Source organism: Physeter macrocephalus, chromosome 11 (assembly GCF_002837175.3).
Source record: "Physeter macrocephalus isolate SW-GA chromosome 11, ASM283717v5, whole genome shotgun sequence".
Lineage (NCBI taxonomy): Eukaryota > Metazoa > Chordata > Mammalia > Artiodactyla > Physeteridae > Physeter > Physeter macrocephalus.
In genome coordinates this window covers 173,931,474-173,945,544 of record NC_041224.1, presented here as the reverse complement: position 1 = coordinate 173,945,544, position 14,071 = coordinate 173,931,474, and the positions used below count along the sequence as shown (strand labels likewise).

At 48.5% G+C, this 14,071-nt stretch overlaps 1 protein-coding gene across 1 annotated transcript in view; it reads right to left on the bottom strand.

Annotated features, from left to right (window-relative positions):
- C11H14orf132 (chromosome 11 C14orf132 homolog) overlaps positions 1-13,959 on the bottom strand; it is a 49,139-nt gene extending 35,180 nt beyond the window's left edge. Inside the window, exon 1 of the mRNA XM_024131087.2 lies at positions 13,737-13,959. Coding sequence (XP_023986855.1) covers positions 13,737-13,763 — 27 coding nt within the window. The 5' untranslated portion in view covers positions 13,764-13,959. The remainder of the gene's footprint in view (positions 1-13,736) is intronic.
- Between the last annotated feature and the right edge of the window lie 112 nt (positions 13,960-14,071).

The window sequence follows — 14,071 nt, the reverse complement described above, 5'->3', positions numbered from 1 at the left end:
GAAGTCACCCAGGCAGGAAGGGCTAAGACAGGCTGTCCTGTGCTGAATGGAAAGCCCTAGTCCTGGGCCCACATGTGGCAGATACCCTGCAGAGGGCAAGGAAGGGCGCTGGGGCCTGGGAGTTTGAGGGACAGGAGGTGGGGTGCGGTGGCAGGACTCGGTGTAACTGGTGCCTTCGGGGAAGGTACGATGCAGGCCAAGGAGGCAGGGCCGGCAAGCTGACGTAGCCCATGGTTTTCTATGCAGCTTTTCCCATGCTTTTATTGATCCCCTGCTCTCTTTTGATTCCTTTATTAATTATTTACCATCTCTGGCCCCGCACTGGGTAGCAGCAATGCTGGCAGAAATGAGACATGAACCTTGGCCTTCGGGGAACCTCAGACACAGGGATGCTCTGAGAGAGAGCAGGACGGAGCGTCGGGGGCTCAGAGGAGGAGGGAGGGCCAAGCCCTTCCCGAGGGAGCAAGCTTCCACTCCCCCAGCCCCCGCCCTGGGTCTTTCAACCTCCTGTGGGCTCTGCCTCTGCCTCTGGCCACAGCCTGTCTGGGCTTTGGAACAACTAGCTTCAGCCACAATCCACTCTGCCCACACAGGCCCAGGGAGGAAGACACAGGCTAACAGAGGGCTGGGCTGCGGAGGTTTGTGACACAGAATCACACCAGCTTGGGGCTCAGGTCCCCCTCCACTCACACTTCAACGCTCTGCAATCTGTCAGCTGTTATTCAGCATTGGTATCCGGGCCCTGGGCTCAGACCCAGGCTGTCTTAGCCCTTCCTGCCTGGGTGACTTCGGGCCAGACCCTCAGGGTCTCCGAGCCTCGCTATCCTCCTCTCTAAAATGGGCGTGCGATAGCACTGCCCTCCCAGGGGGGTCGTGCAGCACAGAGCCTGCCCCTCAGCAGGTGCTCAAGTTCATCTACACCCTCCGCCCCCTTCTTCTTCCACCCGAGGATGTCTCCTGCCTCACCTGTGTGCTTGAGGTTGATATTCTGTATGTAATTTGTGCCCACACGATGTTGGTGAGGGTGACAAAGATGACGAAGACTGGTGGTAGCTTCTTCCTGGTTCCTTGACACGCCCCAACACAGCACAGGGGGCGTCCCATGGCATGCTGCCTCCATGGCCCTCCCTGCCTGATTGATTCGGTTACTGGCATACACAGCGGGGCCTAGGTGGGATCTCCAGTGGGAGTGAAGAAGGGTTGGCAGGATGTCAGAGAGGGGGCAGGAGATGCAGGCAGCACAGCCACGGCTCAGCCAAGAGAGGCGAGGTGCAGGGGGCCCGGGGAGCGCATTAGTCACCTCCCTCGGGTCTCCCTCAAAGCTGCTGGAAGCCAAGTCTTAATACATTTCTCATCAGCTCCCAGAGCTCCGTGCTGAGGAGACGGATGAGGGGCTGTAATGGGGTCTGGAGAGGACAAACAGGGTCCCAGCTGTTGGCTGCCACCCTGGGTGGGCCTGAGGCTGGAGCAACCTGCTCCTCAGCCGCTCACCTTCATCCTCCTGGGGAATGAGGCTCCCCCGAGGCCAGGTGCCTGGGAGGGAGGCCCCAGGAAACCAGCCCTTCTCGATAGGCTGCCCAACTTCTGGCTGCCAACCCTGACACCCGGATCACTCCCTGGCTCTCACGATGTCCCAGGGAGCATCCTGTCACACGACTCTCTGAAGGAACTCAAGGGACAACGGCAGCGCAGAAGGGAATTTGGGCAGTCCATGCACTGTCTGGCTTTCTAAGTCTGGTGTCAGAGACTCACCTGTGAGCTTTCATACATTACCCACATTTTATGACATTGAGAAGAGGCAGAGAAATGCCAGATCTAGGTTCCACAGAGGGGAGGGAGAGGCAGTGGGCCAGGTTTGGACTTAACGTTATATTCCCTTTCCCACAACGGGAGGAAAGGAGTAGGGGTGGAAGCATACTTCTTAAAAACACAGGGTTAAGAAAAGTCTGCTTCCAGCCAAGATGGAGTAACAAGGACTGGATCCACCCTCCCAACGGAACCAATAAAAAAATGGACAAAACATAGGGAAATGGTTTTCAAGACATTGGACATCAGGCAGTGAGGGACAGTGATCTTTGAGAGATGGGAAACAAGTAATTGACTCTGTTTAGTGCCTGGGAAGAATTTCCAGGCTGTGGAGCAGGAAAGGGGAACCCAGATAGAGCCCAGTGGACTCTGGGGTTGAGGAGATGGGACTGAGAGTCTGGGGAGACCAAGGCAGCTGGAGACCATGAGGGAGAGGATGCAGAGGAGAGAGCTAAACAGAGATCTGCAGAATGACGGCTCAGATATTTAGCAGAGGACTGGTGAGCACATGTGTGTGAGGAAAACACCTGAGGCAGCAAAGAATCACCCTGAAGGATGACAGGGAATAGTACCTGGCGTCCATACAGGCCAGAAATCGTACCTGTTTCCACCAGCCATTTTGAAAAATCTCATAATTCACAGGACACTGGGTAGAATACTCAGAGCAGCCTTGCCTCGGCAGTGGGAAAATGTTACTCTTAGACTAAAGATGGCTCTGGTCCTGCCTAACAGATCTTAAAAGCAAGACCCAAAAGGATCAAACTGTTTCCAAGTAACATAATTGCATCTCAGAACAAAGCTTGAGACTATTTATAAGGACACAGAAATAGCTAACATCCAACAAGGTAAAATTCACAATGTCTGGCATCCAATCAAAAATTATCAGGCATGCAAAGCAGCCGGAAAATATGATTCATAACGAGGAGAAAAAGCAATCAATCAAAACCAGCCCAGAGCTGATGCACATTTAGAATTAGTAAATGAGGACTTTTGAACAGTTGTTATAACTGTATTCCATATGTTAAAAAGCTAGAGGAAACACTGAACATGTTAAGAAGAGGACTGAAAATATAAGAAAGACCCAATTTAAACTTCTAGATATGAAAAGTACAATGTCTGAGGTCGAAAATACACTGGATGGGATTAGCAGAGATTAGATATTCAAAAAATATTGCTGAGCTTGAAGATATGTCAATAATAACTATCCAAAATGAAACATAAACAGAAAAAAAAAAGACTCAAAAAGATGAACAAGCATCAGGAAGCTGTGAGACGTCAGGCAGCCTGATATACGTGCTAGAATCTCCAAAGGAGCGGAGAGAGACAGGGGAAGAGAGAATCTGTAAAGAAATAATGGAAAACTCACAGAACTCAACAATAAAAAATAATCTAATTAAAAATGGGCAGAGGGCCTGAATAGGCATTTTTCCAAAGAAGATATTCAAACGGCTAACAGGTACATGAAAAGATGCTCAACATCAAAAGTCATCAGGGAAAAATACAAATCAGAACCACAGTGAGATATCACCTCATGCCTGTTAGAATGGCTACTATCAAAAAGACAGAGATAACAAGTGTTGGAGAAGATGTGGAGAAAAAGGATCCATTGTGCATTGTTGATGGGAATGTAAATTGGTGCAGCCACTATGGAAAACAGTATGGGGGTTCAAAAATTAAATTAAATAATTAAAAATAGAACTGCCGTATGATCCAGCAATTCCACTTCTGGGTATGCATCTGAAGGAAATGAAATCACTGTCCTGAAGAGACATCCACACACACAGTACAATAACCAGGACACTGAAACAAACTACGTGTCTATTAACGGATGAATACTTAAGGAAAATGTGGTATATTAATATCTACATACATGTATATGTGTGTATGTATGTGTATATATAAAATTCAGTCATGAAAAAGAAGGAAATCTTGTCATTTGAGACATACTGGATGGACCTTGAGGGCATAATGCTAGGTGAAATAAGTCAGAGAAAGATACTCTCACTTATACGTGGAATCTAAAAAAAATAAACTCATAGGAACAGACCAGATTGGTGTTTTCCAGAGGCAGGAGGTGGGGAACTGGGTGAAAAACTGGGTGTAGTCAAAAAGTACAAACCTCCAGTTATAAGATAAATAAGTTCTGGGGGTATAATGTACAGCATGGTGATTATAGCTACATACTGTATAGTATATATGAAAGTTGCTAAGAGAGTACGTCTTAAAAGTTCTCATCCCAAGAAAAAAAGAATTGTAACTATGTGCGGTGACAGATGTCAACTAAACTTATTGTGGTAATCTTTTTTGCAGTATACACATGTATGAAATCGTGTTGTACACCTTACACTTATACAATGTTATATGTCAACTATATCTCAATAAAACTGGAGGGGGGAGAAAGAATGGCAGAGAATTTTCCAAATGTGACGAAAAGTATAAACCCACAGATGCAGGAAGCTCCCAAACCCTAATTACAAGAAGCAGGAAGAAAACAACACTAAGGTACATTATAATCAAAGTGCTCAAAAATCAATAAGGAAAAAACTGTAAACACAGCCAAAGGAAAAAAAAGACACATTATGTTCCAAGGAACAAGATAAGGACAGCAGCAGATTTCTCAGTGGAAACAAGAGAAGCAGGAAGATGGTTGAATAATATCTTTCAAGTGTTGAAAAACAGTCAATCTAGAATTCCATGCCAAGTAAAAAATAAACATTCAAAAATGAAAGCCAAAAAAAAAAGACTTTTTTTACTCAGACATACAAAAACTGAAAGAATTAATCACCAGCACTTTTGAACTACCAGAAATGTTAAAGTCCTTTAGACAGAAAGAAAATGATAGCACATAGAAATATGGACCTACACAAAGGAATAAAGAGCACTGGAAATAGTACCCATATGGGAAAATATTTAAGTTTTTCCCTTACTATTTAAATCTCTTTAAAAGGTAATTAACTTTTAACAAAAATGATAACAATACAATGTGAGGTTTAAAACACACATAGAAGTGAAATGTGCAACAATAATAGCACAAAAGTTTAGAGGGGAGAAACAGAAGTGTATTGTTATAAGGTTCTTACACTGAATGTGAAGTGGCATAATATCACTTGTAGACAGGCTATGCTAAGCTAAAGATATACACTATAAATCCTAAAGCAACCACTAAAATAACAAAACTGTTATAGCCAATAAGCCAAGAGAGGAGACAACATGAGATAATAAAAAATTCTCAATGAATCCAAAAGAAGGCAGAAAAAGAAGAAAAGGGGAACAAAGAACAGGTGGGACCAATAGGAAACAAACAGTGAGATAGTAAATTTAAACCCAACTATTAAAAAACACATTAAACGTAAATGGTTTAAACACTCCAGTCAGAAGGCAGAGATTGTAAAATTGGATTTAAAAAATAAGCTGAAGAGGCACAGAGATCTGGGTTTGAATCCCAGCCTGTGTGCCCTGGGGCAAGTGACTTTGCCTCTCTAAGCCTCAGTTTTTTCATCTGTAAAATGGATCTTAAAATTGCCTATTCCATGGGGGTGTCATAGGATTTAGAAGTGAGATTCTATGTATTATTCAACCCAGGGCCTGCCTGGTACCTCCTAAACATTTGATAAAAGGCAGCTATGACGGGAAGGTACAAGGACATCTTGAGGGGACAGAAGGAGGGAGGGAGTAAACAGAGATGGGTTTCCATCATCTCAGAGTAGAGAAGCTGGGGTTTGGACCCACAAAGTTGGGCTGAGTTCACAGCAGGTGCTCCACAAACACTAAAGTGTTCAATTGGAGATTTGCAATCCACTTCTAGACGACCTGGTTCTCTTAGCTCTTAGCTCTTAGCTCTGTGAGATATAATTGTTTCAAGTCAGTTGGAATGTCTTGACCCTTAAAACACTATCTAGAAATTTGGTCTACAAAATGTACTACAGATTTTTACTTCTTCTTTAACGTCTCATTACACCCCTGCAAAAATGTAGCACTATATGCTCTCCCGAGGCAGGTCTAATTAGAATGATAAAATATTTAAATCTTAAAAATCGGAATTCAAAGTTCAAGACAAGCCCTTTGGTTGAAAACATATGAGATAACAGACAATTTGTATTTTAATAATTCTTGCTTAAAGAAAAAGGAGCAGTTGCTGGCTGGGGAAAACATTCTCTAAGTAGCAGACTGCCAGACTCCCTAGAATTCTATTTCTCTGGGAAGCGCTGTGTTCCTCTGGGGAGGGAAAACTGCTGCTGGTTTCTTGCAGATCTTTGGGAATGCTCCCACTGGCCCTTGAGAATAGCTACGACCATTTCAAGAGATAACAGAATCGCCTCTTCAACTTGACCAGAAGTCTTTTGTGGTTTTTCCCCCTCCGTGAAAAATGATTAAAATGCAAATTAACCGTGAGACTCCCAAGGCCCAGGGGGAGGGAGGGTGGGAGAAGGGGGAGTAGCAGTGGATGTTATCAGCATCTCAGCTACTATTAGATCAGCATCTTATCTTCCAGAAAGACCCACTCAGTGGGACATAATGTTCCAGGTGTGATTGTGTCCTCCCACCAGCAAGGCCAAGGTTCTAAGAGCTGGGCTGAGGGGGGAAAGTCAGGGGAGGGCCCTGCTCCTCAAACCCACCAAGCCTCCTCAGATCTCCCCCCAGCAGGTAGTGATCTCCCTTCCCACGTCTCCTCACTCCAACCCGTGTCCCACAGCTCTTCCTCCCTCCATAACTCGAGGAACCTACTGTCTTTCTAGTTAGTACCTATTAGGCTGAACTATATGAAATTTTCATTTTGTAGGTCAAAATGGTCAAACATCAGCAACTTCATATGGTTCAGTCTAGTAAAGCTATGGTGTAGCTCCTTGGTAATAATTTACTTCTCTCCTGGGCTTGGAAATTCGTTATAAGGTTTTGTCAAGCTCCACATACATCTGTCTAGTCTAGAGATACTTATCACAATGGCAGTCCCAGGATGAATCCAGTCCACACGCCTATTCTGTTTGGACCAGGTGTAGCCTGTCTCCAAAGACGTTTGCCATTCAGCCTTCCCTCCCCCTTGGACATGCACGCTGCTTCCTGCATCAAGAGGTAGAATCTGGTTCCCTTGTCCTTAAATCTGGGTTGGCCTTCGGATTTTCTTGACCAAACGAATGTGGAGTTAGTGACATTCTGGGACTTCCCAGTCTGGTTCATAAGAAGCTTAGCAGCGTCCACCTAGGAATGCTGATTCGAGAGGGAAGGCAGTGCTACACAAGAAGTTCGATGGCCCTGATACCACCATGCTGGGAGGAAGCCCCACTTGCCTAAAGAAACATTTGCAGGATGAAAGACCAAGTGGAGAGAAGGGTCAGGCTGCACAGAGGTGTCAGACGCGTGTGTGAAGCTGTGAGACTCCAGCCCCGAGCCCCCAGCTGATGCCAGCAGGGCAGAAACAAACTGCCTAGCCCACTTCTTCCTAAATTCTGGTCTCACAAAAGAAATTAATTGCTACCACGGAGTAACTGAAATGGTAAGCAATAAGTAATTATTAAAACAGCCCACGTCATGGTTGGTCGGTTAGTTAAAAATTTTAAATTAGTTGCCAACATTTGAAAATCCAGACTGCTTATAAGCATCGGAGTTTTCAGTTTTCTTAAAAACCCACAAGCACCCGCAGCCCTGGGCCTGTGAGTTTGCACAGCATGGGCAGGTGGCTGGAGCTCAGAGCCGCTGTCTGTGCCCCCTCCAGGCCGCAGCCCTGCTCTCCGGGTCACCGCAGCCCCCCACCCCACCCTGCTCCACTCCACGAGGCCACCTGCCTGGCCCTGGTCCCTCCGGCTTCATCTCCGCTCCCTCCCACCTGCCCCTCGGCCCAACCAGATGGTCACTTGCAACCTTCATTCCAATGAGAGACACTATTCAAGCCCCTTCCATTTCAAGCCATTTCATGTCGTTCCCACCCCTGGGGTGTCCTCCTTCGCCTACATAACAGCTATGCATCCTTCAAACTCAGCTCAATTCAAACCTCCAGAAGCCTTCCCCGGCCTCCAGAGCTGGGTGAGGTGCCTCTTCTGCCGTACCAGGGCGCCTATGTTTACCTCCACCCTGTCACATATCACACGGCAGGGCCTGTGACCCTCTTCCCACCAGCGCTCCATGTAGGGAGGGCCTAGCACACAGGAAATGGTTGTTGAATGACTAGATGAACAGTTCCACGAGGTAGGCCATTTGTCCCCATTTCACAGATGATGAAACTGAGGCTTAGAGAAGTGATCTCTCCACTGCCTCTCAAAGACCAGTGGCCACCAACACAAAAACCAAGATCCTTATTCTTCAGGGATCTTCAGACCCTATTATAGGTTGAGCTGTGTCTCCCCCAAAGAGATACTGAAGTCCTAATTCCCAGTACCTGTGAATGTGACCTTATTTGAAAATAAGATCTCTGCAGATGTCATCAAAAGAAGATGAGGTCAGTAGGGTGGGCCCTAATCCACTATGACTGGTGTCCCGATAGGAAGAGAAGAACAGACAACCTACGGAACACCAATGATTGCAGACCACACCCATGAGGCTAAGAGAGAGCCACAGGCTTGTCCTCCCCAGAGCCTTCAGAGAGACCACAGCCCCGTCGACTTTGGACTTGGAGCCTCCAGAACGGGGAGAGATTACATTTCTGCTGTTTTAAGTCACACAGTTTTTGGTAATTTGTTACGGCAGCCGTAGGAAATGAATAGAGATTTCTTTAAAAACTTGTTTCAAAATGTACATAAACATGCTACTTTGTGTACCTCGGGGGCTCAACGATTCCCTGAAGCTGATCCATGGCAGGGTCCCAGGTCCTCCCACCGTCCCCCAGCACTTGGACTGCTCTGGGAGGTGGTACGATGATGTGAAGGATGCTCCTGTGTCAGCCCCACTCATGGCTCCCCAGCCTGTCAGCCGAACCACCTGGGCTCTCCATTTCCTCCCTGTCTGTACCACGACTGTAATATAGGCACCCATTCCAACTCTAGGTTTCCCACCTGTGCCAGGTGTGGTCTGGAGGAAGGGAGAACCTCAATAGTCTTTCTTTTTTTTAAAATTCATTTTATTGATGTATATAGTTGATTTACGATGTTGCGTTAGTTTCTGGCGTACAGCAAAGTGATTCAGTTATACACACACACACACACACACACACACACACACACGTATTTTTTCACATTCTTTTCCATTATGGTTTATCACAAGATATTGAATATAGTTCCCTGCATTATGTACTAGGACCTCGTTGCTTATCCATTCCATAGTATATATTATATAACACACACACACACACACACACACACACACACACGTATTTTTTCACATTCTTTTCCATTATGGTTTATCACAAGATATTGAATATAGTTCCCTGCATTATGTACTAGGACCTCGTTGCTTATCCATTCCATAGTATATATTATATATATTCCATATTTTATATATATATATAAATATATATATATATATATATATAAAATATAGTTTGCATCTGCTAATCCCAAACAAGAACCTCAATTCTGGAGCAAGCTCCCAGGTTACATTATTTGGGGCCTGAATATTTTAATTTGCTGAATTGATATTGGAGTGACTTCCAGGGACGACATGACTTTTTATGACCTAAAAGGGACCAAGGACCTGCTCCATCCAAAGAGGGGGGAGGGGAACAGCTCCACAGTGTGGGTTTAGGGTCCGGGTCTCAACCTTGATGGCACACTGGAATCAATTAGGGGATGAAAAGAAAACACTGATGCTGGCTCCCAGCTCCAGACTCAGATGGGAGTGTCTGGGGCAGGACCTGGGCAGCAAGACCCTTAAAAGCTCCCAGGTGATTCTAGTGGGAGCAACATTTGGGAACTACTGGGTGTAAACTAGTCACTGTGAGGACAATGCAAGACAAAAATAAGAGCAAGCTCTTATGCCACAGGCATGCTTGTTCTACAAGGAGTTACAACCTAGAAACATGTAAACGGGGCTCCTTGTCCCCCTAGTTCATTCCATGCGCTGGCCCAGCACACAGTAGGTCTCTTAAATGTTCATTCCCTTCCCGAGGTCTCAGCGTCTCTGAATTTCACGCATGATGCTGGGCTTCCCCCAGAGCAAGAGCTCCAAGAGTCCCAGGTGGAAGCTGCAGGCTTCTTACAAACCAATCTCAGAACGTCAAGCTAATCTCAGAATGTCACTCACACTGCATTGTCTTGGTCAGAAAAATCACTAAGGCCAGCTCACATTAAGGGGAGGGGAATCAGATCTTAAACTCCCTCATGGGGGGCCAACATGTACCTCCAGGAGGTAGGGAAGGAATGGATGGGGCTGTCTTTGGAGACAGGCTACCCCACCGACAACAAAGGGATCTGAGGATCAGTCTTCAAGATGTGTGATTCTCCCTCCCCTCCAGCTCCTAGGGAGTCTGGGTAGCCTTGCCCTCCTGGCCATCTCTGGCCATAGGGAAATGCATGCCCCTCTTTACTGTTCAACCCTCCAGAATCTCCAGGGACTCAGGGACTGTGCAGAGTGGGGCTGGCGTGTTTCCAGGGTGGGGGAAAGAGACGCTGAGTGCCTCCAGGGCTCAGGGTTGAGCTGAGTCTTTACATCTTCAGCGACCACAGCCTCTTCTAAGCCCAAACCCACAGCCCGGTGTACCCGCACCAGGAGGGCACATCTGCATAAGAGGATTTGTTGGATAACTGATGTCCACTCTGTAAATCCAAGAAGAGTGTCTTTTTGATGCTTAGCTTTTGAGAGGGAAATCTATCTAAAATGGCATGTATCCTCCAGGTCTTTTTAAGCCATGAAGAGGAATCGTATTTCACAACTTGGTGAAGGGGAAGAGACTTGGGTTTTGGAGCTACAGGAATATGGTTTCTTTTACTCCATGAGTGAATCAAACAGGTGTGTACTTCCGACTCCATCCATCCCTCCAGCTTCTGGCCTCTACGGGGTCTGGGGTTTTCCCAGGGCTGCTTCAATCATAAACTATTCCTGCTCAGTCACCTACAATAGCGCCTACTGTCTACTGATTAAATGTGAACTTCTCATCTTGGGCAGTTAGTACCTTCTACAACCTGGCCCTGGCCTCTGTCTCCCAGTTCTACTGTGCTCCCTACCCTCCAGTTTCCTGAAGGATTCTGTGAACATATTCTGGGCTTTCCTACCTCCATGCCTCTCTGCTTATTTTTTATTTTTTTGGCCGCTCCGTGTGGCTTTCGGGATCTTAGCTCCCCGACCAGGAATTGAACCCGGGGCCATGGCAGTGAAAGCGCCAAGCCCCAACCACTGGACCGCCAGGGAAGTTCCATACCTCTCTGCTTAGAATGACCTTATTCCCAGGCCCGCCAGGGGAAGTCTGCCTCCAGTTCTCACCCATCAGAACCCCCAGCCTCAAGTACCGATGAACAGGTGTTTGGGGGGGGTGGCATGTGACACCTCAAACTCACTATCTTTTCCTGTTAATGGCTTTTCCTGCACATACATCTTGTCTTACCCTCATCCAATCACCTAACAGATGCTTGTGGAGGGCCTACTTTATACCAGGCATTTTGGTCGCCCTTTCTCGGAACGGCCTGGTCCATCATTTCTCCACTACTCTCCAGGCATCCAGAAAGAAAATCTACACCCATTCAACTTTGTCCCCCAGCATCCCTGTCCCAGTGCCTGACACAGAGCTTGGCACAAGGCAGGCACTCAACGTTAGCTGAACAAGTGGATGGAGGCCTTCACATGTCTCTGTCAAACCGCCCTCTGCTGACGTGCGGGGACATCGACTTGGTCACATGCCGCAGTCACTGTACACCCACAGCATATGCTGCGCGCTCACTGGGCCAAGCGCTGCTAAGTGCTACAGACAAAGAAGGAAAAGTTCCCGCCTTTGTGGGGATAAGAGGGACAGAGCGACACCAGAATGAAATCCATTAGACCACGATGCACCACGAGGAGAGCACTTCCTGGGGGGAGAAGGAGAGATGAGTCATCTTTAAATATGTCCTTCCTGTCCCTTATTTTGTGTCTTGCTCAGGGGGAAGCAAGAAGGTGGAAACCCAGCAGCTTTGCAGATCCTCAGACCCAGATTTGAAACCCATTTTCCTCCTTGCTAATGGTGTGTCCTGGGCAAATTGTTTCATTTCGCTGAAGTTTGGTATCCTGATCTGTAGTATGGGGATAACGGTGCCAATGTCACAGACGTGTAAGGATTTACTGTAATCAAGCGCGTAAGCACCCGCGTCTGGCACATAGCAGATGCTCAGCAAAACGTCAGCATCTCTCCCCATTCGGTGGCACTTCACGTTTCTGTCCCTGCAGCTAACCCAGGACTGAGTGTGTAATCAATGCCCAAACATCTGTCCACAGTAATACACTGACCACGTTAAACTTGAATTGTACACAAAAAAGAAAAAAAAAAAAACCAGAACTCCATCTCTGCGCAGGCTCTGCCTATAGGTGCTGAAAAGCCCTATGTTTATTTTGTCACGTTACCATAGCAACTCCTGATGCTCCAGCCAGCCCCAGGATTAGCAGTAATCAATTTATCTTGTAACCATGGAAATGTCAGCCGTTTGGTGGGATCCAGAGCTGGGAGGCAGAGGCAGACATTGTGTGAGCTCTTCTCCCCTCTAGAAATAAATCCAGTGAAGCCTCCTCCGTCATCACACAGTTAAAGTCAGCACTATCTAAAATGATGTCCATATGACAATATTTATAAACATGGGTCTAGGAACAGCAGACAGAAAATTAGGCCAAAAAAAAAAGACCAGCATGGCTCATGGGAGCAATTAGCATTATGGAAAACCTGTTAAGAGACTGCCAAGAACTGGAATCTGGGTTCCCTTGAGCCAGCGTGGGGATTCTGCACCCATGCATGCTTGCGTTGGGAGCTCGCTGCCCCTACAGCCTAGATTTTGCTGTTACTTTTTAAACAGATTTCCACCATGGTGAAGTTTGGGGGAAAAGGAGAGTGTCCCCTGAAAGTCCATTCCCTGGAAAAGTAAACAGCAGCCAGTGGAGCCCCTGCCACATGCCCAGGGGACAGAGGGAACCTGGGGGGCCTTCCTACCACTGGGCTCCCAACATAACCAACTCGATAGAAGGTGCAAGGTCTGAATTTGGTACATGGGGACTTACTCTCCTAGCCCAAATGCGGTGGCCCTTCCCTGGAGCCAGACTGTAACTCCAAAAGGCCACAGACCGCTCCAGCTCCGGAAAGCAGGCGTTTGCCTTTGTTCTGGCTCCAGAGTTAAGGCACCAAACAGAAAGATCACGCCAGGCTCAGAGCTTCAGGGGATTCCCCTGGAGAGAAAATCCAAGCGATGAGAGCTCATCTGTTTTGTCTGCCACTGGGAACCTGTTTTGTGTCGAGAGAAGAGTTATGGTCGCGCCGGGCACTGATGGCTACAGACTCAGCACAAAGCAGAAAAAGGAGAAAACGACTGCTGCGCTCTGGCGCTTGGCTGGTCACGGAGCGGGTCTCGCCGCCTTCCTCGGGCTACAGAGTCTGTGGTCTCCACCAAACGGGAGAAAAGTAAGGTGGGAGGCGTCCGAGGTCAGCAGCAAGTGACAGATTACCCGGCGCCTCGGGAAGATGCAGAATGGGGAAGAGGAGGTTGCCTGCCCAGCCGGGTACGCACGGGTCTGGGCTGCCCCGCCTTGGAGGGCTGCGGGGCAACGGAGGGAGGACCGCAGGTGGGGGATGGGCAGGGAGGGGACCCCTGCCGAGGCCCCTCGCACAGGTCGATCCGAGGAACACTGGGCGCACAGCCTGCCCCAACCCCGGGAGCCATGCTCGCCGCCCCAGACGCGCGCACCCAGTGGGGATGCCAGCCCCAGACAAAGGACCCGCGCTCGGCCGCCTGAACCCTCCCGGGGCGCTCAGCCCCGGCGGGGAGGGCGAGACCGTGGCCCCGAACCTGCGCAAACTTGGCGGCCCGGGTCGCGCGTGGAAGGAGCCCCATTACCTGTGCGGCCATAAAGGACAGATCCATGGTGTCGCTGCTGCCGCCGGCGCTCAAGTCCTCCCTGCTGCTGCTGGTCCAGCCGCCCGCACAGCTGGCCGGGAGAAGGCCACGCAGCGAGCAGGCCCTCCCGAAACCCCGCGGCGGCGACGCCGACCTCGGCAACCGGGTGGGGGAAGCAGGTCCCGAGCCCGCGCGGCGCCCGCAGCTCTCTCTGCGCTCACGGGGTGGAGGACTGGGAGCCTGGGGGCGGGGCGGGGCGGGGCGGGGCTCGGGGTGGGGAGGGGGCAAGGCGCCCCTTCACGTGACCACTCCCTGCCCCACCCCCGGGGGCGGGG